The sequence below is a fragment of the Acanthochromis polyacanthus genome, chromosome 15 (genome assembly GCF_021347895.1).
Source record: "Acanthochromis polyacanthus isolate Apoly-LR-REF ecotype Palm Island chromosome 15, KAUST_Apoly_ChrSc, whole genome shotgun sequence".
Lineage (NCBI taxonomy): Eukaryota > Metazoa > Chordata > Actinopteri > Pomacentridae > Acanthochromis > Acanthochromis polyacanthus.
This window is the reverse complement of record NC_067127.1, coordinates 9,744,094-9,770,300: the sequence shown is the minus strand read 5'-3', so window position 1 is coordinate 9,770,300 and position 26,207 is coordinate 9,744,094. Positions and strand designations below refer to the sequence as shown.

General features: G+C 40.4%; 3 protein-coding genes across 4 annotated transcripts in view; 2 read left to right on the top strand and 1 right to left on the bottom strand.

Moving 5' to 3' along the window:
* The first annotated feature begins 7 nt into the window (after positions 1-7).
* dnajb12a (DnaJ heat shock protein family (Hsp40) member B12a) lies at positions 8-5,349 on the top strand. Its single transcript, XM_022212435.2, has 9 exons — positions 8-182; positions 543-720; positions 1,422-1,567; positions 1,655-1,825; positions 2,837-2,916; positions 3,027-3,136; positions 3,410-3,582; positions 3,896-4,038; positions 4,729-5,349. The coding sequence occupies exons 1-8, from the start codon at positions 50-52 to the stop codon at positions 4,015-4,017; spliced, it is 1,113 nt and encodes a 370-aa protein (XP_022068127.1). The 5' UTR covers positions 8-49; the 3' UTR covers positions 4,018-4,038; positions 4,729-5,349.
* Positions 5,350-5,730: 381 nt separating this feature from the next.
* Positions 5,731-7,109, bottom strand: LOC110963945 (DNA damage-inducible transcript 4 protein-like). The gene is made up of 2 exons (XM_022212480.2): positions 6,813-7,109; positions 5,731-6,575 (listed from the first exon to the last, which is right to left on the bottom strand). Exons 1-2 carry the CDS (start codon positions 6,976-6,978, stop codon positions 6,061-6,063), a joined length of 681 nt encoding a protein of 226 aa, XP_022068172.1. The 5' UTR covers positions 6,979-7,109; the 3' UTR covers positions 5,731-6,060.
* Positions 7,110-21,056: 13,947 nt separating this feature from the next.
* Positions 21,057-26,207, top strand: part of spock2 (SPARC (osteonectin), cwcv and kazal like domains proteoglycan 2) — a 30,958-nt gene continuing 25,807 nt past the window's right edge. For both annotated transcript variants that reach the window (XM_022212511.2, XM_022212502.2), the window contains exon 1: positions 21,057-21,356. In XM_022212511.2, coding sequence (XP_022068203.2) covers positions 21,168-21,356 — 189 coding nt within the window. In that variant the 5' untranslated portion in view covers positions 21,057-21,167. The remainder of the gene's footprint in view (positions 21,357-26,207) is intronic.

Genomic DNA, 26,207 nt, shown 5'->3' with positions numbered 1-26,207 from the left:
CGTCATCCCCGCGCGTCTCGGGGCAAGTAAACATTTCCGCTGTTTCGCGATGGACTCAAACAAGGACGAAGCGGAGCGGTGCATTAAAATAGCCCTAAATGCGGTCAGCAACAACCAACCGGACAAAGCTAGGAAGTTTCTGGAGAAGGCACAGCGTCTATTTCCGACAGATCAGGCCAAAAGTACGTCGAATACGCGTCTGCTTAGGCGGTGACTTTATCTCGGGTGGTGGGCCGTTGCTGTGAAACCATATCAGCTAACGTTAGCACAACCGTCTTAACGTTACAACAGCTGCTCCCAAGTGACGCTGGTATTTGTAGTTTTTTTCAGCCCCCACCTTCAGCTTCTGGATTGTATTTGGTTACTTATTGTCTTAAATTGTTGATTGTATCTCGAAGTAGGCATTCACGGTGTTGTTAAACGTACTTTGTAGCAGCTACAATGCTAACCGTTAGCTCACTATAGAAGGTAGTGGATTAAGTAACTGGGAAACATAAACTCAGATAGCTAACTTGAGTAATATGGCCACACTATCTTTACAGATTTGTTGGAGTCGTTAGCGCAGAATGGAAAGCCTCCAGATGAGAATGGCAGTCCTGTGAACGGAGATGGACCCACCATGAGACACCGCGGCGACAGAGAGGAAGCTAATGCGTCCGCACGGGGGGCCACCGAATCAGCCAAATCATACACAGCAGAGCAGCTGGAGGCTGTCAGAAAGTCAGTGCATGTTGATATAATCTTTTGCTTCAGTAAAAATGCACTGTGACACCCATGACATAGTAGGGCTGGGTAATGTTGACCAAAGTGAATGTTGGCTACTAATGCTGAATTATTTATGAGGAATCTTTTTAAAGATAAGTCCATCTAATGAACAGGTTTGGGATATAGTCTGAAAAATACCATTGTTACTGTGATGTGATGATCATGCTGGTAGACAAGATTGTTGACCTCACTCAGCTGGAGTTGTCAAATAAGTTGAGTAATTTAAACCTCAAGAGAAATGCCAGACAAAAGATTTGAATAGTAAACCAATGTTTTTTAAGTCAGCACACTGTCAACACATCTTCAGTGACAGGAGTATTTGGAAATGGAAAAATCAAGTGAACAAAATGAAGCAAGGTTACATAGCTATGTCTGAATTAATCTTTATACTGATCAGATGTTCACTATGAGACTTCAGAGAGCGAACAGTATTCTCAGAAATCCACTGAAAGTGCAGACATTGACTGCAACCATTTGTAAAGCATCACAAGGTTAGCATGTACATTCAAGTGCCTGCTTGTATCATTACTTTAGGGTTAATTAGGTATTCATTATCGTTAATGTCTCAAAAGTGTCACCATATGTTGTGTTTTCAGTGCTTGTTTGTTTGTTTGTTTTTTGTCTGCTAACTCTGTGCTGTTGTTTTTTTACTGCAGGATTAAAAGTTGTAAAGATTACTACCAAATTCTGGGAGTTGAAAAGAATGCCTCCGAAGAGGATCTTAAAAAGGCTTACAGAAAGCTAGCTCTGAAATTTCACCCAGATAAAAATCATGCACCTGGAGCCACAGAGGCATTTAAAGGTAGATTAAAAGTTATCTCTGTTGCAGTTCTCTGGAGAACACAGGAACACAAGTGCAAAATTTCATTTTATTTTGTGTGTCTTTTAGCTATTGGTAATGCCTACGCTGTTCTGAGTAACACTGACAAACGAAGGCAGTACGATCAGTATGGAGAGGAGAGAACGCACCCAACCAGACACAGACACCATCGTGATTTCGAAGCAGACATCTCACCCGAGGACCTTTTCAACATGTTCTTTGGTGGAGGTTTCCCATCAAGTAAGTAGATGAATGATGAATATAGTGTCAGTTAGGATTTTTGCTGTGCTTTGGAACAGTGTTATAGAGACCCAAGAGCAGTTTGTCGTTTTGCATAGTGTTCTTGCCATGAAAACAACCAGGTGTGTAATTGTTTTGTTGTAAATAAAACAACTTTCCTGGCAGTCATTATATGCAATTACTAGTCTTTCCATTGCACAATTTTCCAAGGTATGTCGAAAACTTTAGATTGGCTTATGGCTTTCCAAAAGTTTATAGATTACTCATCATGCCGGAATGAAAATGAACCCATTCAGCTAGTTTTTGTCATTTCCACTTGTCTCCCTTCATTGAATTTTCTAGAAAAGGCATGTTTTTTGGACTCGGCTGACGCCCTGAGACGTCAGTTGAGCAGTTACAGTCAGCGGTGTTTGTGTCACAATCACCATTAGTTTCTGTGCTGCGTCTCTTGTCAGCCCTTATCAGCACTCATTCTCTGGATTGGGGCAGTGAGCCAAAGCCTTCTGTCTGCTGTTCAGCGTTGTGAATCTAGTTATTTTTTTGACCCTGTCGTCTTATCTTCCGCAAGCTAAAACCACAGGTTGATTGCAGTGCAAACGGAGGCTAACTTTACAGCACCATTATCTTATCGTTGACACGTGAGGAGATTGTTTTATCAGATTCACAGCTGAATAAATGTGACTGGCTCGTCTTGTTTACTCTTAGATGTTCGCTGGTGTTGAAATACAGACTGCGCAGGAGTCATTTTATCAATTTTTTTGCTAAAACCGCTGGTACTGTCCTGAAAACCAGACTGGTCTTCCCAAATGACATGGTTTAGTGAATGTTACCTTGTAATTTGTGACGTGTCCTAAGCATGTCCTCCTGTCTGGTTGTGTGCGTAATAATCATCATGGTGTCATTAACTTGGCTGAAAAGTTACACTTAATCCTTGATTTTGTGCGGTTTAAAGTCGAAGCACTTCTGAGTTCTACATCATCAATTATCTTTTTTCTCCTAAATTGTTTCTAGGTAATGTACATGTTTACAGAAATGGAAGAATGCACTTTGCACATCATAACAGGCAAGAACGACGAGAACAACAGAGAGATGTAGGTCCTGCCTGTAGTACTTTAATTATACTTGAATTTAATACCAGTTGATGTATGACCCGAGATAAACAATAATCAAATGTTTCTTCTTTTTTTCTGTCTCTGGGCAGGGAGGCCTGGCTCTGTTTGTCCAGCTGATGCCCATCTTAATTCTCATCATTGTTTCTGCTCTCAGCCAGATGATGGTCACCCAGCCTCCATACAGCCTTAGCTACCGCCCGTAAGTGCTTTACTGTGTGGAGAGCATTTAGGGGTTGTGTGAGCGTGACAGACCATCCATCCCATTTATACTGTTTGCACTGCTCATACCTATTTATTCTACTGTATCTACATCAATACACTCATTTATTATTGTGTTCATAGTGCTCTGTCCACACTGTTTATACTGTAGCATACTGTATATTCTATGCTGTAATAATGCACTTTAATGGTGCTATTTTTTTACAGTAGAGTTGAATCTAATCTAATTATTTTTATATCTTCTCTGCATCAGGTCAGCTGGACATATCCACAAAAGGCATACATCAAACCTGAAGGTGCCTTTCTACGTGGGGGAGCGTTTCAATGAAGAATATTCTGGGAATAACATAAAGAATGTCGAAAGAAGCGTAGAAGAAGACTACATCTCCAACCTCAGAAACAACTGTTGGAAGGAGAAGCAGCAAAGTGAGTCAGCAGCAGGCCTACACCAAACAGTTATATATTAAGCTGCAGGTTTACTATTTTACACTGTCCAATTTTACATATGACAGTTGATGTTTGATGAATTTAGTTTGCAGTGCTGTAACTCTGTAGCCATGTTTAATTCACCTGTTTTCTAAATGTGGTGTGTTCATTGGGATTTAATTACAACAGATTCTAAGGGAGTAATTCAACACTTTTATTTTGTAGCAGCTAATGTGCAGTGACTGGATTGTGTGGTTTAAAGACAGATGATTTTTGTCTGCAGCACTGACATACTGTCTTTTTGTACTTTCAGAGGAAGGCTTACTCTATCGTGCTCGTTACTTTGGGGATTCTGAGTTGTACCAAAGAGCACAGAGAATGGGGACTCCCAGCTGTTCCAGACTATCTGAGATTCAGGTTATATTGGATGGCTAGAAAGCACTTGCACACATATGGGTAAGTTGCTACAAACATCACAGTGGATTTACAGTATAATTGTTACTGTGTACTGCACATGAACTGCAAAGACTAAGGGGGGTTTTGCGTGTGCTTATCTACAGATCTTACACATACACTCCATTAATTGAGTCCAAACTTTTAGGCTGCTGTTTACATTCACTTTAATCTAGCACAGCGAGCATTTAGTTTTGTGCATAAACTTAGCGTGGCGTGGTAATGCTGCTGCAAGCTGGGACTGACACAAGATATTCGAGCGTCATGTGCAGTGTCTCAGATGTCAGTTTCCCGCAAGCACTTTACAAGAAGTGCTTTTAAAGGCGGCCCTGATCACCACCGCAGCACCATCTAATAACAGAACTTTGAACAAGAAAAATACATCAGTAATGGGAATTGATTGGTCACTCGTCAATCTTGAAGATCAAGTTAATTCAAAAATGCGCTGAAATGAATGAAAATATGAAGTTCATGACAAAGACATCGTATTTTTTTGCAAACATTTATTGGAAATGTAAAAAAGCAGCCATAAATTGATAAAACATGCAAGATTATTTGTGTAATCAGATTATTTTAAGGTGAGTGATCGTGAATATGAATGTTTTTTGAAGTAGCATAAGTGTCTGAACTCAACAAAAGATCGTGCAAAAGGTGAAGCTGAATTACTGTCTTTGGTTCTCTTGTTTTTCTCAGGTTCGTCAGTACTTGAATCTAATTAGAAGAAATCGATCGGAGCCCACTCAAATTGGAGCATATTTCTGCAGCAAACCAAGAGAATCAAAAATGCCTTACGTGCAGTGGGCAGCAGACCTCATCAGGGAACCTCTCTGCAACTTGTAGATTGACTTCCTGTAGAACTGTGAGAAGCTTTGAGTTGACTGCTGACGTTATCTTACTCTAGTGTCTTTACCATGCCGAGAGTCCGCCGGGCATCGAGGGGGGGAAAGTAAGATCATTGTTGTCTATTTGAACGGTAAACAAAGCTGCTAAGATTAGCTTTCTCTGTCCTGGTCTTTTTGTTCTCCTTAAACATTTTGAGAAACCTCATGGCCTTCTCATAGACAGGTGTCTGAGCCACTCGCAAGGAAAAGTGTGTAATTTTTATAGTTCCTACCAATGTAAATATTCATTTTACTTTTAACAGTGCAGGGTTTATTGAAGTCATTTACAAAAACCATTATGTGGATTTGCTTGTAGCCTGTTTGATCATTATTATTGAAAATTGTTGCACAAATAAAAGTAAACCATATTTATTAAATTAACATGCTAAAATTGTATAAAGGTTTCTTTGAATTAAATTTGTCCAATGATTGACTGGTGCATAGTTTGTCTTTTACAACACACAGACAAACACATGTTTTTGTGTCATAAATCCACACTTTTTTTTAAGCAGATTTTGAGTATATTGTGTGGAGCAGTAACAAAATGAGCTGAACTCGAAGCAGGATGCATGTTTTTTAGTGTGATGTTGAAAAAGAAAATGGAGGAGCTACTCACAGTTGAATAAACAAATAGTTCCAATAAGAGCTACGAAAAAGTCCTCAATATTCAGATTGATTATATGTTAAATTAAGGATGATAAATCTAAAATGGTAAAATACTGTGTTGTTAGTTTTGTATTTAAAGTCCTTTTTCTGTATACTGTGATGTGTGGATATGAGACAAAGATGAAGAAAACTCAGCAACACAAAAAGGTAAAAGAAAATAATTTATTCTTTCATCTTCAAGTTGTTAAAAAGTACAAAACACAAGTTGCAAGTGATAATGTTTGACTTACAAATAGCCATTCCCTGAGAGGTGTGACTTTACATTCATAGAAAAACAGACCTTTGTTCAAACTCAAGTCTTTAAGTCACCTGCAAGAAGGTCAGTAGCTGCCATCAGACAAAGATTGTTGTTTCTCTACCATCTTGTCAGTGTGTTTTGACAAGTACATTGGTGTATTTAAAAAAAACAACTATGCATCTCCCACCAGCCTCTTTTCACAGTTCATATGAGTTTAGTTCATCTTAGAGATGGGAGCTCTTAGCAGCACTCCTCAATCAGCAGCTCCCCTGAGCTGTACAGTTTCCTCTTGATAGCCCTGAAGCTCGTACTCAGCTTCAGGGTGTTGTGATGCCTCGCAGGCGTTGCAGATGTCAGTGGGGACTTGTTACTTGTAAAGAGCTTTTGAACCTTTGGCCACAACCCACTGCACTCGGGTCTCAGGACCAGTGTTACATGGAAGGTTGGAACCAGAGAGGGATCCACGGCTATTTGGTCCACAGTGCATAGCGAGCCCTGCTCCCCCCAGTCCACACACAGGTCGATGAGTGCTCCTTTGAGGCCACAAGGCTCACTGACAGCCAAGTGGAGCAGCTCCTGAGTGATGTTGTGCAGCAGACAGTCTGGTAGGATGATTTTGGAGCAGTCCAAGACGTGTGACGCATTGTTGAGACTTTGTGCAATAGTGGCCACAACGTCTGCTGCCAGCGTCTCTTCCAGGGGATAACAGAGGAAGCTGCTGTCCAAATCTGACAGGGACAAGTCTGCCATGGATCCTGAAACAAAGGAGGACAGGTTACAATGTAGTCTGGGAGTAGAGGACGCAGTGTAAACTTCTTATTCAGTTTTCTGGTGATTAAAAAGGGGGGTTGGGCTACAGTCAAAGCTTATTTCTCCCATCCCCTTTGTTAAGACAGTCTCTCTTTTTATCCTCAAAATAAATTATAAAGCAAATCTTTGTTACTGCGTGCACAAGCTAAATAAAATACAACAACTCACCCCCAGACACTCACCAGTTTCACTCCTGCAGCACTGGTCTGCTGTGACCCTGTGGTTGATCCCTTTCAGCTCGGCCAGCCTCTGCAGCAGGTTGCCCCAGGACAGCCGCTGGGATCCCCGGTCCTCCGCTGGGGAAGGAGGAAAGCTGCCATCCAGAGACTGATCACAAGAAAAAGACATCTTTAAAAGGATAAAAAACTAAGAGCCGAATGTCAAAGGACAAAAAAAAGTGCAATGGTATCCTCTTCCAGCGGGTCGCCCCTCTTATTAGTCAGACCAGCTGGAAAATACACTGTGCAACAATGGAACAAAGCGTTAAATACCCAAGCCACGAGGCCCCGCCCACCGCATTTCTCCGCCAATCAGGCTGCAGCTCACGTCCTCAGCTCTCCGTCCTGCCTGGTAACATTTGTGGCCCTTTGAAGAGGAGGCAAAGGCCAGACCCCCAAGCGGTGCAGGCAACCAGCCCCTAACCAAACTTTTGCAACTTCACATTTTCCTCCCAATAATTGACAGTGAAATGAGAAATCAAGCGATAAAACTTGGGCAATCAGCGACCCTCGCATCCAGTATTGAAAGACACACCCACCCAGAGTTGGACAAGACAAAGCATGATGAAAGAAACGCTGATAAACCTGATTCATGTCAAAACTGTGGCTTACACGTATCGCACGTAGACCTCGTTTTTTGGGGGGTGGGGGGGGGGGGGCTGACTGACAGGCAATTGCGATTATCGGGACTTTTTTTCGCAATCAGTGCATGATTCACTGATTCACTCATGAATACTTACTAAGCATTTGTCTGAAATCCTGACCTAAGCTCAATGGAGCTATTACAGATAGAGTGCTTTTATATAGAGATATATTAATGGTGTTATCATTATTAAGTACCCCATCCTAAAATTGAAACCAGATCTAAACTCATCCACCTTCTAAATCACAAAAAACATCAAGATCTTGGTTTTCTTGACAGTTTTTTTCTTGTTGATTTTATTTAGACTAAATGTGTTAATTATTTCACACAAAGTCAGTATGTTTGCAGAGTGTTGTAGGGGTGTAGTTTTACATGAGTATGTTGTTCTTTTAAATGCATGGATATATATGCGTGTGTGTGTGTGTGTGTGTGTGTGTGTATCATTTTGAAAATAATCTGTTGATCTTAGAGAACCAAACTTTTCCAACAACTCTTCTGAGTCCTGACTTCAGACATGTCCACACCCAGACCATCCCCCACCCTTGAAAAGACTCCAGGCCTGTCAGTAGATGGTGTTTGCTTCCCAACTGTTTAGAACTGTATGGCTTTTGTCTTTGCATTATTAAGTCTGTTTTTGCATGGCCTAAATGTCTGTTATATCCATTTAATATGTTGTGTGAACATAGGAACCTAATATAGTCATTGGCAGTCCTATTGTGGTGCCCAAACTTTGACTGTATAAGAAAAAAGTGAGACAAAAGTAGCCTCTGTTAAATTTGAACACGTGTATGTACCTTTGTATGCATTTAAGCATATTATAAACCCCACTAAAAGTGTATATGTAGCTAACACAATGGGGATAATTGGTGACCTTCAACTGGCCATACATTACCAGTCAAAAGTTTGGACACACCTTCTCATTCAGGGCTTTTTATTTAATTATTTTCTACATAGAAGTCATCAAAACTATAAAATAATACATATTGAATTATGTTGTAAACACAAACGTGTCAGTATTAATCTACAATGTAGAAAATAATACAAATTAAAGCTGCAAGCAGCGATGGACTTCGCATCGTTGCTGGTCGGCGAATCCACGCATGTCCACCAGGTGGCGCTGCGACCGAGAGTGTATGTCGGCCTATGGATGGCATCGGGAGTGGAATCTGATCACACATGCAAAATTTCAGGTAGATTGGAGCATGTTCAGGCTAGTTATAGAGCTTTTCATGTCCATCCAGCAGGTGGCGCTGCGACCGAGAGTGTATATTGGTCCATGGATTTGATGAGGACTGGACTGTGATCACACATGTAAAGTTTCAGGTAGATCAGCGCATGTACAGGCTAGTTATAGAGCATTTCCTTCTATCCACCAGGTGGCGGTATGACTGAGACTATATTTTTGCATGTGAATGTCATGAGGACAGGACTGTGAACATATCTTAAGTTTGATGCAGATTGAAGCATGTTCAGGACAATTACACAGCATTTGCTGTTTGATGGCGAATTGTCAAAATCCAGGGGTCGTTATTTCCACACCCTCAGAGTTTTGCGGAGCATTTTGCTAATTTTTGTACACCCATGCCTGGAGTACATCCTAGCCAAATTTCAGCTCTGTTGGAGTTACCCTGTTTGAGTATATAGCTATCGCTGTTAACGGCTGGAACACTTTGGCTGGAACATGAAGAACTTCAACCCGTTCAAGGACCGTCCCTCACTTTTTAAAAGCTGTGAGATTCAGCCCGACAAGCACAGTAGCCAAATGCTTTTCTCAATATCCAGTATGTGGTCCGGTGTGGATCGCAAGCATGACTGTTTCATAATCACTCGCCCACTCTGAAACCCTCCTCTCCCACTCTTTTTACATCCCAGGACAAAGTCACACGATCCAGCCATCTCCCCTGTTTTCTTTCCATCCAAACCGTCCCAGCTCTCTTGCCTGTCACACTTGCATGTATGGAAAGGCTGCCGGTTCCAAACTGAAGCAAAGATATGAGTTCTAGAGTATTTATGACGCATTGGCAGCCATTTTTGAAAAGAACTTGTTTATTTCTAATACAAAATGTGTTCTCACTTGTGTCTTAGGATAAATGTATTTGTATGACACTAAGGTCCTTTCATATAAAAGGGGATCTTTGCATCATGACCTACTTTTTGGCCTTAACCTCCCTACTATTCTAACCATTTCAGCTCTGTCGGAGTTACCCTGTTTGAGTATATAGCTTTTGAAAATGTGCAAAAATTGAGACGTATTTCAAAATGGCCGTGGTGCCTTGGGACCGTCGGTGCCCTTGCACCGCCGGTCCTTGACACCATCGGTGCTTCGGACCCTAATTAATAAAAAACACTGAATATCAAAGTGTGTTCCAACTTTTGACTTGTAGTGTATGGTTAACTATCTCTGTGATGGACTGGTGATCTGTCCAGGATCCTTTCACCCTAAAACAGCTGAGACAAGCTCTGACAACCAGCCTAAAGCAGCTCGATAATAAACAAATGGACAAAGAGAACCGTCCCTCAGTCCTAAATGGTGTAATACACTGCTTGTCCAGATGATAGCGCCACTATACCACCTTTAAATGACAGACAATTGCTGCACCCAGCATAGTGTGAGTGCATGTGTTTTCAGGTGAAATGTTTATGCCTGGTTGCACCTATAGTCTTGAATGAATGTGTCCATAAACACACAGCATTTCACCGACCTTCTCCTATATGCACGTGCACTTTAATGGCCACCATTGTGTTTCATTTTGCCCCTTTAATGCATCTCTGCACTGTGTATATGTCATTTAACTGAGCTTAAGATTCTCCATAACCCCTATTTAAGGGGGAGACATTATTTGTAGCATGTCATGGAAAAAAGGAAAATGGAAAAAGGGAAATAAAGCGTGACAGGCGCTGTGTTTTACAATTTAAACAGGCCTGAGAGAGCTGTTAGGCCGACTAGCCTCGGGCTATGCAATTCATGTATAATAAATCTACTACCGAATGGATTGTTAAGGGGTTTTTTTTCCTCTGGAACTTTAATCAGAGAAGCATTGAAGTGAATTAAAAAGAAAAACCTGCCTATGTTTTTATCCTAAAGAACTATTTGTTTCAGTAACTGGTGCACAAATTACCAGAGCAATTATGATTCACTTAAGTGGAGAATGCAACACATTTTACACCTGAATTAGCTCTGATACAACCTTCTCCTCCATGCTCTCATGGTAATTAAGTCAGAAAGGGGTAAAAGGGTCCATGAATTGTGCTGCATGCTGTTGTGAGCAGGTATAGTCAACATTTTTATCATTGCTCATGGCATGAAAAATTTGGACGTTGTGGGTCACTCTGACAACATGATTTCCACAAAAAAAGAAAAAAAACACTTCTGCCATCCTACTGGTAAACATCCCATCATTCCTCTGTCATATGAGCACTGTGTTCATCAGGGAACCCTTTGGCAGTGAGTGCAGGACTGTTTGGCTTTGTGAGCCTGCATTGCTTGAAGCTGGAGCTGGGACAGCATTCCATTTAAGTTTTGATTTATTGCTGGAAGAAGCAGAAACAGACCTGCACTCTCAGGGGAGGAGAAACTGTGATGTTTGGCAAGTTTTGCTGAGACGCACTCTTCTTTATCAAAGCGTTAACACTTCACACACCATTTCCAAACAGCCTATACTTCAAATATTAACTTGCGTTTTAGCACATTTGCTACAGGATACAGTCACAACCATGCTACGTCTAATACAAGCAGAACCTCCTGCTTGCTTCGCATTGTAAAAGAAATCCAAATAGAGCATCACTACAGTCTGAGACATTAACTCAGCTGCATTAAAACTTAAACATAATGACACAAGTTGTGCAGTAGCACTGTATGCATGTAAAGTGTATCAACTCAGTATATTTTTGCAACTGCTTTAGTTCACATTTGAAAGGATCCATGCTCTATAATACTAAATATACACATATTTTGTATTTAAATGTGACTGTGCTTTTCAGTGATTTACCGTAGCTGTCAGTCACAGAATATGAATAATGAGTGCAAATGTATTTCTCCCTGAAAAGCTATTATTGTTTCCTTTTGCTGACTACCACCTTGACAGAAAACACCCAAAGGATCTGGATTATTTGTAGTTTCCAGTTTATGCGAATGAGTCTCATTATTGCTATTGATTGAATGTCATTTGGCACAGAGGCTGCAGTGCTAAGTGATAGGTGCAAGGGAGTGAAAAAAAGAAGAAGTCAATGCATACGTGATGAGGTGTGACCACACGACAGCAGACAGAGAAAAGGATCCTGATCATTATTTATAAGTACTCTCACTGCGACTTGTCCCTGTGTGTCTCATTCTGGAGCCATGTGCATTATTTAGCAATGTTGCCAATGTTCTGCTTTTTGTGTTTGGTTTTGAATTAAACAAGACTTGCAGGGCTGTCGTAGCTCCTCTTTGAATCTTCAAGTTTTCTGAATATCATCTGTTTACCCGATATATACGACCTGATATTGTTAAGTGCGCATCACAATTTAAAGGACTGCGTCACTTTTTTTTCCCAAGAATTATAAAGGAACTGATACCTCTGTCATATCTGTAAGACGGGAAATGAAATCCGTCCATCATCAACTCAAAAATGCATAGCTTAACAGTTAATTTTACCATGTTCAACATCTTAGCTTAACATGCCAGCATTACACCATTTCATTTTTTGCTGGTGCTTGGTCTGTTTGGTCATATTTCAAAATCCTGGACACATTCAAGTTTCAATCTGCTGATGCTGGTAGATGATTGAAGTTATTGTAGTTCATCCCGAGGTTAAAAAAAAAAGATATTTGTGGTGAGTTTCACAGGAATGCATCCAATATTTGGCAAGAAATCTCATTCAAAAGCTCGAATGTCAACCTGCTGGTGCTGCCAAAAGAAAACACCAAAGTCATGAGGATTCATCAGCAGGGGACCATTGTTGTCAGAACCAAATGCAAAGCAATCCATGCCATGACCATTAAAATATTTTGATGTGGACCAAAGAGATTGATCAACCGGCTGACAATTAGACAACCATTCCAAATGCCATGTGCTTGTGTGGCTAAAAATATAGAAAAATATATTCTGTTACCAAATGGAAACACAAACAATATGAACACACTAAGAAAATATAATTTAAGTATATCCTAATGAAAGAGTCTTCAGTCTTCATTGGTTTTAACCCTCTGAACCCCAAAACCCAATCGCGGGTTTAAGAGGCATATCGTGTTTTTTAAAAAATTGCCAAAATGTTATGTTTTGTTATTTTTGTTGGAACCATAAACTGCCGGATTTGAAACTTTGTGACAGACCTCGAACTAATCATGTGTTATGTGCTCTCTGTCTGAAAAACTTATAAAATCAGAGCTTGAGAATGTAAATTTTATCATAATTGCTTTGTTCCACATGTCCTATTTCAAAATTTTAAAAATCTAGCTAATTTGGAGCGGTTCCTTTTTATATTTTATGACACTAAAGCTGTGTTTTATTGCACAGAAGATATTTTTGAGTTTTCTGTCTCTATTCATGGTTGTGCTGTTGAGGTACAGGACTTTATATTGCAGCAAAACTCAGCCCAAAGTCAGTAAAAATGTGATAGGAGCAAAAAACACTCAGAAACGGTTTAGAGTTCAGAGGGCACAGTAAATGTAATGTCTATTAGACCTCACTTAGGGTCCGTGAGTATCTCATAGGTCCACAGGTTCAGCTTTTATCTAGCTGTGTATTCTGGCCAACAGAAGCCTGCATGTTTTGTTAATGAGCATCATTTGATCTTTACACGTCTCCATCCTGGGGCCATTGCAGCCATCACCACATTCAGACTATATTCTCTCCCGTTGAGACACACAACATTAAGCCTGAGGGAAACCGCACTCCAAGCGCTAACAGAGGAGAGTATTCGGGAAGCTTTTATAAGGAGATTACCTGAAACCCTCCTTGGCTTTGTGACTCTAGAATTACTCAACCATTTTTCCTTTAACTGTCTCCAATAAATGAGATGAACATTTTTGGCCTACCAATGTTCTTCCCTCCTCTCTCTGGATTTCTTCTCCGTGGCTGTCACAGCACATCTGTCTGGGTTCATGACCAGACCTGCGTTTGACTCTGAAGGTTTTCACCTAATGTGTCTTAAAATGCATAAGTTAATCATGCTGCCATTTTGCTTCTTTTGACTCACTGGTCTTAATTTGATTAATGTCACTGAAAGCAAAGCGGGCAGATTGCAGCAGCTGCTGGGCACCATCTTAAAATGGGTCAGTACATGAGAGCACTTAGTTTATCACAGGGACTACAAACGGAGTACAGTCCAGTTCTAACCAGCTGCAAATCTGTTGTTTGAACACATGAATATTTAATTTCCAACCTGAGTGTGTAGCATTGCAAAGGGAGCATACCTGTGTGAGACTCGCTGGGTGCTTCCCTATATGTAGATTAAGACATGCTCATTTGCTTCCCGACACTGATTTTATCACACCCCTGTTTCCCAGGTTGTATGCATGCGTGCACGTTCAGTTTGAATAACTTCCTGTCTTTTTATCTTCCCCATGTAAACTTGATTGCACTCAGCTGAGAGATTAGACGACGTCTCGTGCCTGGCTTTATTAAGAGGGCATCAAAGACACTCCTTTCGGGCTGAAATAAAGATGGCATCAGTTAATCCAGCATTTCAATTACAAGCTGTCGTTCAGTGTGACTCTCTAGGGCTCAGACTGCAGCAGGAAGAGATACAGTACAGATACACTCAGACACTGGAGCAGGGTACAGTGACCATGCTTTGTGTCCTTGAAATGTATCAGAAAAGCGACCAAATCAACAGATTTACAACGATGTTAGATGGGCAGTACAGACTTCACTTTTCCAGCTTTCTATACTCTTAATATTTACTGCTACAGTGGCAAGTTAAGGATAAGGATAAGGATAAGGATCAACTTTATTGTCCCCTTGGGGAAATTTGTCTTGGGCTCACATCTGATGAAAAGAAGAGAAAAACACATACATTCGCAAAGGACAACAGCAGCTCGTCTACCTTATTACAACAGAAACAAATGTCCAGAGTATTGCACCGTCCCTAAAGTACAAGTGCAGATTCTAAGAACAGTTTATAAATACAGAACAGTACCCGACAGACTGATTATTGCACCTCCCAAATTAAAGTGCTTGCACAAGAGTTTGAGACTTATATTATATATGTCCCTTCGAAGTGCCAGTATTGGATAATAGGTTATGTTGCGCTGCCCATTCAAAGTGCATGTGCTGAGGTAGTTAACAAGATAATTGCAAGCCACACATAAGAACATGAATCAAATAAATATCTGCTCTAACACGGTGACTCACCCATCACCCCCGAGCAACCAAAAAATGCCCCTCACCTGTTATTGTTGAGCAAGGCGACAGAAGTTGGAATAAATGAAAACTTAAATTTGTTGCTTTTGTGCCTAACAGCTCGATAGCGCCTCCCTGAAGGCAAGAGTTCATATTCTTTATGCAACAAATGAAAAGGCTGACTGATGATGCTTTTTGCCTGTGCCAGAACTGAAGATTCAAAGATAGATTGAAGGGAAGGGTAATCCCTTAGGCCTATGGTTTTCATTGCACTTTTTTACAAGCCTCTCAATTTTGTTTTTACACTGAACAGTAAGGGAGCCGAACCAGGCAACAATACAGTATCTGACTAAGCTCTGCAGTACAGCATTGTAGAAGCAAGACATTATTTTAGGGCTCACACCAAACAACCGGAGCCTTCTAAGAAAGTGAAGTCTTTGAGACAGTTTTTTACAAAGTTCAACTACATGCACATTCCATTTTAAGAGGTGGTCGATGTGCACCCCGAGATACTTCACAGACTCCACTTGTTCAATCACACTGTCACCAATGACGACCGAGTCATGATCTAGCAAGCGTTTTGGGTCAAAAATGAGCTCTTTTGTTTTTACTGAGTTTAGAATGAGGTGATTATCCTCACACCAGGAGTGGAAAGAAGCCACCTCCTTGAAATATGCAGATGGACACATGTCCACTGTAAGTAAGCTTAATATTATTGTATCATCGGAGAACTTCATAATCTTGTTGTTCGGGTGGATACTCCTGCAATCATTTGTATATAGTGTAAAAAGAATGGGAGAGCTTACAGCTCCTTGGGGCACCCCTGTGCTGCTGGACCTAACAGCAGACCGGGAGCCGTTGAATCTGACTTGCTGTGACCTCTCAGTTAGAAAAGAAAAGAACCACTTTATCAAGGATGGACTTATGTTTAGATCTTTCAACTTTTGCACAAGTAAGTATGGACAGACCGTATCAAAAGCAGAGGTGAAGTCTGCAAACAAGACGCGTGCATAGCCATGAGTATTCTCCAAGTGCTTACTTACAAGATGTGTTAAACTAACAATTGCATCAGTTGTACTTAATCCCTGCCTGTAAGCGAACTGTAATGGATCTAAGGACGTGAACACCTCTGCCTTAAGCCTAGCAACCATTATTTTCTCAAAACATTTCATGACCAAGCTCGTTAAAGCCACCGGTCTATAATCTTTGTAAGACGCCGGGACAGCAGTTTTTGCAATGGGAATAATAGTAGACATTTTCCAGAACTGTGGGACAACACAACACAAGGCTGAGCTCTGAAAAATTGGAAACCATGCCTCAGATAATTCCTCTGAACAGTTTCTTAACACAAAGGCTGATAGGCCATCCGGGCCAGCTGCTGTTTTCAAAGACACTTTGCTAAAGACGGACTGAACAAAGTTCAAAAGCGCAAGTTTGCCAGTTGAGTCTCTTTATATCCAGGACTAAACCTACTGCGATCAAACCAAAACCTGTACGATCAAATGCAATTAACAGTTACCTTTATCCCACACTACTGACTCACATAAGTCAACACAACAGCACAGCAGTGATATTATAACCACTATTGTGAGCCATTAAATGTTCAGTTTTTGTTAAGACTGTCATGGGCGTGTTGATTTAGCTCAGTTATAATAAGGCTTTGACAGCACGAACAGCACAGGTATAATTAATACCAGTAATTACGGCTGTTCTGCATTTAGGTGTGTCCCAGTTCCAGGACCCTGATATCACGTCCACTGCCTCACTGTCACGGTTTACTGGGACACTTAAATAGAACAGAGGCATCGGTGATATTTCAAGCACTACCTGTGTTTTCTATGTCATTCATGCACAACAAGCATTTTAGACTGATGTCATCAAAAAAAACATGAGGTTCTATTTGGACAGGAACTCTCACATATCAATCAGAAAATGCCTGTAATTATGTGACAATCTGTGCCATTAAACCACATGTAGGATTAAAATAACTAAGAGTATTTTGACTCTAAGCCATTGTTTTGTGCTTTACTTCTAAGGCAGTTAAGCTTCAACTTTAATTATCATATTATTAGTAAGTTGTCTAATGGAGTTGATATTGGAGATCGCAGGAACAGCCATTAAAAGAGAAAATTATTTAATATTATGTGGCGGAAGAAGAACTGAGGTCTTTTCCTTTAGAAAAAAAGGCAAAAATTTACAAAGTCAAAATGCAATCAGAATATCAAAAGTTATAGTATTGCATTGCTGAATTGCCCATTTCATAATAAAATAACTCATAATGTTGGATTTTATTTAGTGATTCTCTAATATATGATTTTGTATTTAGTGTGATAAGTAAAAATGGGAAAACATACAAAACCTGCCTCAGAAATATAGTGGAGCATATAATGTAGGGTAAAAGATCATACATGATCTGTTACATTTATATAAAATCTGGTTTACTACAGTTATTTTTCTTAGATTTGCTTTCCAGACCTTCTAAAACCACAATGTTCATTAGCAAAGTTTAAGTTCATAGACCCTCGTTCTTTATTTCTTCTTCTTAAATCCATTCATTTTCACCTCTGCCTTTTTGGACAATATATATATATATATATATATATATATATATATATATATATATATATATATGGGAGTATCACAAAGAGATCTGGTGGATTACAGCATCTTCCTTATAAGCAGTACAACACAGATGCCCACTGGTTACAGCAGGAGGAAATGTAATTTTGAAAATAAAATAGAAGCTTCAGTCAAGAGCAAGTACCTGAAAATTGTACTCAAGGAAGTGCATTTATTCTCCACTATTACAACAACTTGCTCTGCCACTAGACGGAATAATTTTAATCCAGAAACAAGAGGGTCAGGTAATTGAAAAAACTGATCATAACAGTCTATTATCCAAATCTGCTCACCTCAGAAAAAAAATAATATTCACAGACAGCATCATAACCAAACTTAAAAGATGCTTTTCTTGATACTACATATTTTTGACATAAAATCAATAAATTGCTAGATGTAAATAACAACAGATTAATCTCCATAATGACTGAGTGAATCCATCTATCCAATGATGGATCATGTGATATGACTGAAGGTTCTGGAAAACACAAGACCTTTAGTTATGTCACTGAGCATCATAAATATTTTTGTATGTAAATAAAGTCTATTTATAAAGGACATTTTGTAGATGAGAGACCATAAGGAGCTTCTCCATTTCATTTTAATAAAAACCTGGTTTAAGAAAATAACACTGTTGTTGTAGAGGTGAATATTACTTCAGCAGTTTTGGCATTCAGTGCAGGAAGGCTTTTTCATTCAAACCAGAGCTGAAATGTTTAGGCTGGTCAACAGAATGTTTAGTTAATAATTGGCAACTACTCTGATAACTGATTTTCAAAGCGAAATCCAAATATTCTCTATTTCTAGCTTCCAGATTAGATGACTGGCTGCTTTTCTTTGTCTGGAGTATTTCAGCATTTGGATTTTTCATCAAGTAATGTGGCATCAATTCAGACTTTCTCACAATACCCTCTCATTTTATAGGCTAAATGATTATTAAATGAACCGAAAAATTAATCTGCATGAAAACCTTTTGTTGTGGTCTTCATTCAGCCTGCACCATGCAGACTATCAAACAAACTGTCCCACCAGCAGGAGAGGAGCTTTAGGGTTACCGCATTACAAAGTAGAGCACTGTAATCACATTACATCTGTCTGTAATGCAGTAATGCATTATGCAACAATTCAGTAATCATGTTCCTGTGACTGCTTTTATTTTGAGGCAGTGTAGCCTAGTGCTGGTGCCACTTTGATTCTCTTACACACGTCACTGAGCCTTATTCTTGAAACCACTATGAAGAGTTCTTTGGTATTAGCAACTTTGCTGTTAGCTTTGTGATCATATTTTATTAAAGAGCATAAAAGAAAGACTGTATGTATGTCGTCCTTATTAAAATTGCGATGATATGTGGGGTCATGTAAGCTTTAATGGTATATTAGTCAGATTTCCACTTGAGGAACTTGGGGCAGCTACAAGGTGGAGTAAATGTTCACATTGTTATGTTAGTCAATATGGTGGATTTCACTTTATGAATTTTGATATTACAGAGGAGAACATAGACAAGGGCATTAAGAAGGCAGAAAAAATGGTGCTCGTTGTCTCCTTCAAGTCTAACCAATCAGCATCAAGATCTGCACAGCAGTTTTGTCTGTTCCTCTCAGAGGTAGCTAACCTGCACTAGGTACCTCAAAAATGACTCTGTAAAAGGTCAGAACACACACAAAGTTCAGACCGACTTAAAATAACCTGCAAATTCTCCAGCGGGAAAAATCTTTTTAAAAAACTTTTCACTGCAGAAACTCAGGGCAGGTGTGAGACCCCATAATCAGCCCTTAAAGTCTTTCTGTTTCCATTGTGCTGCTGGATCCGACAGCTCAAAGCATGATGTTAAATTTGCCAAAACAACAGCAAAAGAACTCCAGTTCTATGAGGAAATGAAACAATGGTGGTTTGGTATGTTAGCCTATGAGATAAATTTTACACTGGGAGATGATGTTTGAGAGGTGAAGACTGCTGCTTGGCAAAGACCTTTAGAGGACAGAAAAAATGTTACTTCTTGTCTTCTGGCCTCCAAGTATCGAAGCAATCTGTGTAGAGACCTTCACAGCTGTTTTTTCAAGGCAGATCGGGAGTACTTACTAAATGAGGTTAAACAGGGGTGGTTCTTGAGGTGCACAAATGTTCTGGCCACTCTAAAATGCCCCGCAAGTTCCTGCAGTGGAAAAGGGATTATTAGGCAGCTTCCCACTGCAGGAATTCAGGGCAGGTGCAGGATAGGCCAAACTTAAACTGGCCATTTCAATCTTTCTGTTTCCATTGTGGTGTAAGATTCAATTCGACAGCCACAATATTAGTCTGACTCACTGGATGTAGACGACAGGTATAAGCTAACCATCAGCCACGCATGCCACATGGCTTTCTTCTCTCCTTTTGCTATCTGCATGTCACACTTCTTAGAATTCTTTTCGGTACGAGAAACAACAAAAACAGCCTCCTGACTAGCAACCTTCCCCACTGAAAGTTTTCCCTAAGGTTTGGATTGTGCAAAGAGGCAGTTTCTCTCATTCCTTTTAACGGCAGTTTTGAGGGGACATCACTGCTGCATCCGGGGCTGAGCACACCCAATATGACTACGACTGGGTCAAAGAAATACAAACGAGCCTGAGCATTTTCCCCCAAAAGCAGAATGATAATGAAATGTAACTAGACCATTCTGCACCGTGTGATGTTGGCACTAAAGGATGGTCTGGCCTTGGAAGACTACTGTGATGTTGACTGAGGTGAACCAAACCATCAGCAAATAGTAGTTACTGGGTTTAACTACAGTTATATGAGAATGCACTACATGGAAAAATATAGATTATGTTAGCCCATATATGATGTTTGAAAGCCTATGACCTGGACATCAAGAGGGCAAGAAAAACAGCACTTGTTGAACATAAGCATCAAAACTCATAGCAGTGCTTCAGGGCCACTCAGAAGTACCTACTACGGAGTACTGTAGGTACTCACCATGCCTGAAAGATGTTCTCATGGGGTTGTTCTTGTGATCTGAACATGTACAAAGGTTCAGGCTGCACTAAAATAGGTCTACAACTTCCTGCAGTGGAAAAGGGCTTATTGTTACCTGGTAACCCGATGTGACAATGCATCCGAGGGGACAGTGTGGAGCAAAACTTCTAGGGGGAATACTACATTGCTTTTTCATTCCCAAAACCAACACTGTTAATATCACAGTAAACTAAATATTATCAGCATTTGTATGGCAACCGGTATAGATCACCTCCGGCTTTTTCACTGACATTTTAGAGATCATATTGTTAATATTTGATTGAGAAATTAATCCTGATGGGAGCTAATCCTTTGTTGCAGCTTTAATTCAGCCTGCCCCACATACCGAAGGCTCCCAGACAAACTGTCCCACCTGAACATGGAGTTCAGGAGTGAGGAGGGTGAGGAAGGGAGTCACGTGACATTCGAATTTGCAGCTTGTAAACATCAACAGCACCCAGGACAACGACAAAAAATATGCAAATAAATCTCACAGAAACACAAAAGGTGTCCCGCAGCAGCAGCAGCAGAGCAGCCCTGAATACTATCATCAAATCCACATCCACCCCCCCCCCCTCCTCTCTCTTTCTCTCTCTTTCTCTCTCTCTCTCTCTCTGAGCAGAAGCAGCATCCCATAGGCTAATCAGGTGGTAGTTTCAATCCAGCCTCAGCATCCTCCTCCTCCTCCCAGCAGAGGAAAGCCCGACAGCCGGTGTGTGCGAGGTGTTTGCGTCCGCTACCATGGTGGAAATTACGGATATCGTGTGCCTTCTCGTCCCGCTGGCGATGCTGGCCGGCTCTACCTTCCAGAGCGACGTGAAGAGCGCCAAGGAGGCGGAAAAAACGGGGAATTTCATGGAAGACGAGCAGTGGCTGTCCACCATTTCACAGTACAGCCGCAAGATCAAGCACTGGAATCGCTTCCGAGATGTAAGTGTTGATTGAGAGATGCGCGCTAATGCGGTACGAGGCGCGCTGATGGAGGGGTGGAAACGGACAGAAACAGTAGTTATCGCAGACTTTCTTTATTGCGCGATAATGCGCACAAACTTGGTGCGGCAGTTCGAATCCCATAGGAAGCTGTGGAAACATACTTTAAATGTAATTTTTACAAAAAAAAACCCACAGAAATAATTCATATAAATGTGGCCAAAACAAATTTTAATAACATAAATGAAAAACGAGGGTTTGTTTTTGCAGTGGATGCTTTATATGGGTTGTATATTTTGAGGGAAATTTATAGTTTGGGGTCTTTTCTAGAACTTCTCCCTTAAATATCCGAGCTGCCCAGTGAAATTTAATCACAGAACTTCCAATCCAAGCTCAGGAAATTGCTTAGGTTCATTTGCAAACCACACTCTATAGGATGTACCCACTTCTACTGTATGGGCCCCTTTGTTAATTATATGCAATTCATGTTTTTGTCCCATTTGCACAGCGGCGCAGACCTATTCCATCATCCTGTCCTTAATATAGGTTACCTCAGATGTGTTTCCAGACGTGTCTCGGGAGATTTCACAAACAAGAGAATTAAGCAATTAGAGCAGAGCGGCAGTGATTGATTGATGTGCATATTTACCCACTGAACAGACTGAACTGGGTTGCAGGGATTGATTAAAGCCTGCAGGGTCTGCACAGTGATATATTGCTGTGTCTGTGAATGTATGGATGTAGTTTTGCCTACAGCTCTGTGAAATGATTACTAATGATCCCAATAGGATTTGGACAGTAGTGCAGTTGGATTAGGTTCCATATGACTCCTGTTAATTGGGTTTTAATTGATTCTAGGTGGTTACTGCAGGATAGGTATCATTATTGGATCTGAAATGGGAGCATCTATCCGAGAACAATAGCATATCTTGTCAGGGAGGGAGAAGATGAGCCTCCTCTAAATATTAACCTTCCCAGAGAGAGATTGTGGTGTCACTTTCAATCCACTTTCACATGGCTCCTTAAAACATGGGTCATGGACATCCCAGAAGAAAAAGTGAACGCGTGTGAAAATTGGCAGCTGCCCCTCCTGGGGACGGATTAGTTTGACTGTGATTACTTAAAGAGTATGTCCTCTGGAACTGTACTTAGGGAAGTAATGAAATTGTGGGCATGGAAAGATTAAGTCAGAATTATTGTGGGATTATAACTCACTGGATGCTGCTCTATATTTACTCAGCTTTTATCCAAAATGTTAGTTACAGAAGCAATGTGCTTCTGAATTCACCATATCATGATTGGCTATGCAGAAAAAAAAAACAACCAAAAATCCTTCTTGGAGTGAATCAAAACACAGACACATCCAGAATATATAGAACATCCCAAGATATAAACAGTTTGCTTAAGGGTTTGCCATTTAATATGAAGATGTCACTCGCTCAGCTTTGCCTTTTTCCTCAATTTAACATCAAAGCTGCTGTGCAACACAAACGTCTCCACAGTTACACACTATCTCTTTTATGATCGTCACTCCCAAGGGTGATTGTCTCAATGCTGGTGTGTGTGTGTGTGTGTGTGCATTCATGCACATGTGATCGTGTCGTGCAAGTGCACAAATGTGATTTTGTCAGGGCTGCTGCGTGTATTTGTGTTTGTGAGTGCGTTAAAGAGTGGTGGTGTCTCTGGTGATGATGATGACAGGAGAAACATCAGAGAAGCGAACCGCTGAACCTCCCGAGGGATTCGGCAATAGAAACCGCTTTGATTTCAGCTTGCTGCCGTAGCAACAGCAGTCTCTCTATTGTGGTGTTGAGATGGAGCATGTATCACTGGGAGTTTGATGACTCTATCCCCTCACCAGTCCTGCTTCGGGGTGGAGGAAACATCCTTTATGAGGGTTTTTCCATATCATTACAACTGAACTTCCAGCTGAAATACAATTTGTGCAACCAAGTGGCATTCTTTGCATTATACTTAATGAGTTGCCTAACATTTAATGTAATGAACATTTAATTCGCTTTGCTTCATGATGGTCTTTGAACTAAAAAAACACAAAAGCAACTAGAAAAGGAACAGCTTTGTCTCTTGGATTTTTTTTTATTTGTTTGATAAATAAATGGCTGCCAATGACACAGTTATAGGTATTCAGATAACACAAATTGATGTTGACTTGTGCAGTCCTCTGAGAGCTGGATGCTGAATATTAATCCAACACTGGAAAGCAATAATCAAAGCTGCACAACATGAAAGACGAGCTCTTTCACTCTCCCTTTTTTTGCACGTGTGCAAACACACACAGATGCACACGCACAGATAAACACACACAATAGACTGCAGCAAGTACGCTTTAAATATTTCATATTTATTCTTTAATGGAATGCAAAAGCAGAATCAGGGTAAGAGGTTTTTTTGCTTCCAATAAAAAAATAAAAAAAAGCTTCCACACTTCAATTCAATCTATTTCACAGGAAGACAAGGCGATTAGATTTAACAGTTACAGTCAACAAATAATAATAGAATGGGATACCTTCAATCCTTTAATCTGACAGGTGCACTCAGCATTTCATTCCACTAATGCACCAAATCCTGGGAAAAAAAACATACAAACGGTGGAACAGGAAGGACAATCATGGTAACGGAATGTAGATTTATTACTTTACCACAAAAGTTGACATCTTTGGGGAGTTTTTATGAGAAATTATTGACCCTCTAAACCCCTAGCAGTTTCTGGGCGTTTTCTGCTCCTGTCACATTTTCACTCACCGTGGGCTCATTTTTCACTGCGTCATAAAGTCCTGCACCTCTGTGGAAGCAGCACAACCATGACTAGAAGTAGAGAGAGCTCAGTAATGCCTTTTCTACAGTATTGCAAAGCAGTAATGTCATAAATCATAACAGAGAATACACTGAAGTCAAATTCCTTTTTTTTATGTGACAAAAATTAAAATGCACAGCATTTTTACAAGAGCACACAGGCATCACTATTACTGGGGGAAAAAATGGTATATGATACGTATTTTATGACTTATATTTTTATTTGTTTAGATATTTAAGGCCAGTTTGGCTGAAAAGTCCCTGAATTTTAAAGGCGTCTTGGTTGAGTAGAGGACAGAATTTCTGTTTCTGGTTCCCTTTCGTCAGTTTTTAAAATGAAACTTGCTACGTAAAGTGATTTTGATCAAATGTCACAATTTCAAATTTAGTTAAGTTTCCTGACAAAGCAGCAGCTCACAGATTAGCACTTCAAAAACCATTGAAAGGTCAAAAGTTTTACTATTCTTCCTCTTTTTTATAGTGTCTTTCTATGACAAATGGTGTAATATTGGCCATTCTTTTGAAGATGATATGCATTTACAACTCACCGCAGGGTTTTGGGGTTCGGAGGGTTAAACAACTATTCATTAAAACATATTGTACCTTTATTGCTTTCTTCACTTTGCTCTTTTGAGAGTCATTATGAAAACTGAAGCGACTAACATTTGAAGATATAACTGAAAACCATGTTAACACTGCTACAATATTGAGCTCAAAATGGAATGAAATAGCACAATGATGGAGGCATTCAGTAGCTGGAAAAATGTATGCAAGAAAAACATTTTGCTTTATGATTGTGAATACTCATTTCCATTTTAAGCACCATTGAAAAGATAATTCTGAATACACACTGAAATTCAGAGAGGACTGAGGCACTGTCTATTTTCATTTCAGTGTGACATGAAATGACCGGAGATGACTGTATTTTTATGCATAGCAGATCCAATTTGATATGTCTACTAAAGGCAAATCAACAGTAAATTCAATTTTTTGCTCAACTTCCCCCGTAAAAATGATACTGTCCACGGAATCACCAAGCCATGAAATTGTTCGGAAGCCTTATTCCTGTTGATCAGCCCAGATATGTGCCCAAAAATGGATGATCATTAGGACACGACAGCGCGAGTCCACGCAGGAGGAGACTCTTTATTGTTGGCATCCATCATGGATTCCAGCATAAACACGGTAGAAAGGGCTCCATGTTTATGAGGTGATTTTAGCTTCATCTATTTCTTGTTTTCTTCTATCCTGCACTGTCTGTGCCTGGTAAACCCTTATCTTAGGAACGCACACCTCTCTAGTCAGGCAGCTCTGGACCACCCTGTACCAATCCTGCCTGCACCTGCTATCCATTCAGTTCATTTTTAATGAACAGAAAACACTCTGTGCACAAAAACATCAGATCCCTTGTCGATGTCAGTGGATTAAAAATGCAGAATGGGGGAAGCGCTCGCGGTAGGTTCTGACAGTTCTTATTAAGATGTGATGTTGTGTTCTTTTGCTCCACGCCGGCAATCTTCAGGGAACATTTTGGCAGGAGCTTTACCTTGCCTACCTATACTCTCCTGCTTGATTTTAGCCTCTTATGTGCTTTAACTGGCAACCGTCCAGCAGAATTTGAACTCCCTTCGCTGCTCCTTTTTATCATTTCGCTATGACACACAAAAATAATTGTGGATAATGGCATCTGTAACACTGAAGCCAAATACTCCATTAAAGACTATCCAGACAAACAGTAAATTATCACCATGAGCCCTTCGCCCGGTCTGGCTTTCCTATCGCACAGCCGCTCTCTGATGTCAGAGTAGACTGCTACTGATGCATTAATGCTTTGAATGATGATAACAGCTTATCAGAAGTCCATTAGTCTATCTATTCATGCTTTGTTCAGGCGTGAGCCGCTCCTTATCATTCTCCAGATTTTCTGCGAGGCCGCAAACATCCAGAGCTCTTGTATGCAGACGGAGTGCATCTTTTCCATTCAGGGAGCGGCGGTGTGGTTGTTGGGGGGGTTTGCACAAGGACTACTGGTGCACT

Bases quoted from the DNA above. Each gene is read 5' to 3' on its own strand.
- dnajb12a (XM_022212435.2), top strand. From the start codon at position 50: ATGGACTCAAACAAGGACGAAGCGGAGCGGTGCATTAAAATAGCCCTA. The intron at 183-542 runs GTACGTCGAATA...CTATCTTTACAG, and splicing joins TCCGACAGATCAGGCCAAAA to ATTTGTTGGAGTCGTTAGCG. The intron at 1,568-1,654 runs GTAGATTAAAAG...TGTGTCTTTTAG, and splicing joins AGCCACAGAGGCATTTAAAG to CTATTGGTAATGCCTACGCT.
- LOC110963945 (XM_022212480.2), bottom strand. From the start codon at position 6,978: ATGTCTTTTTCTTGTGATCAGTCTCTGGATGGCAGCTTTCCTCCTTCC. The intron at 6,576-6,812 runs GTGAGTGTCTGG...CCTTTGTTTCAG, and splicing joins GTGCTGCAGGAGTGAAACTG to GATCCATGGCAGACTTGTCC.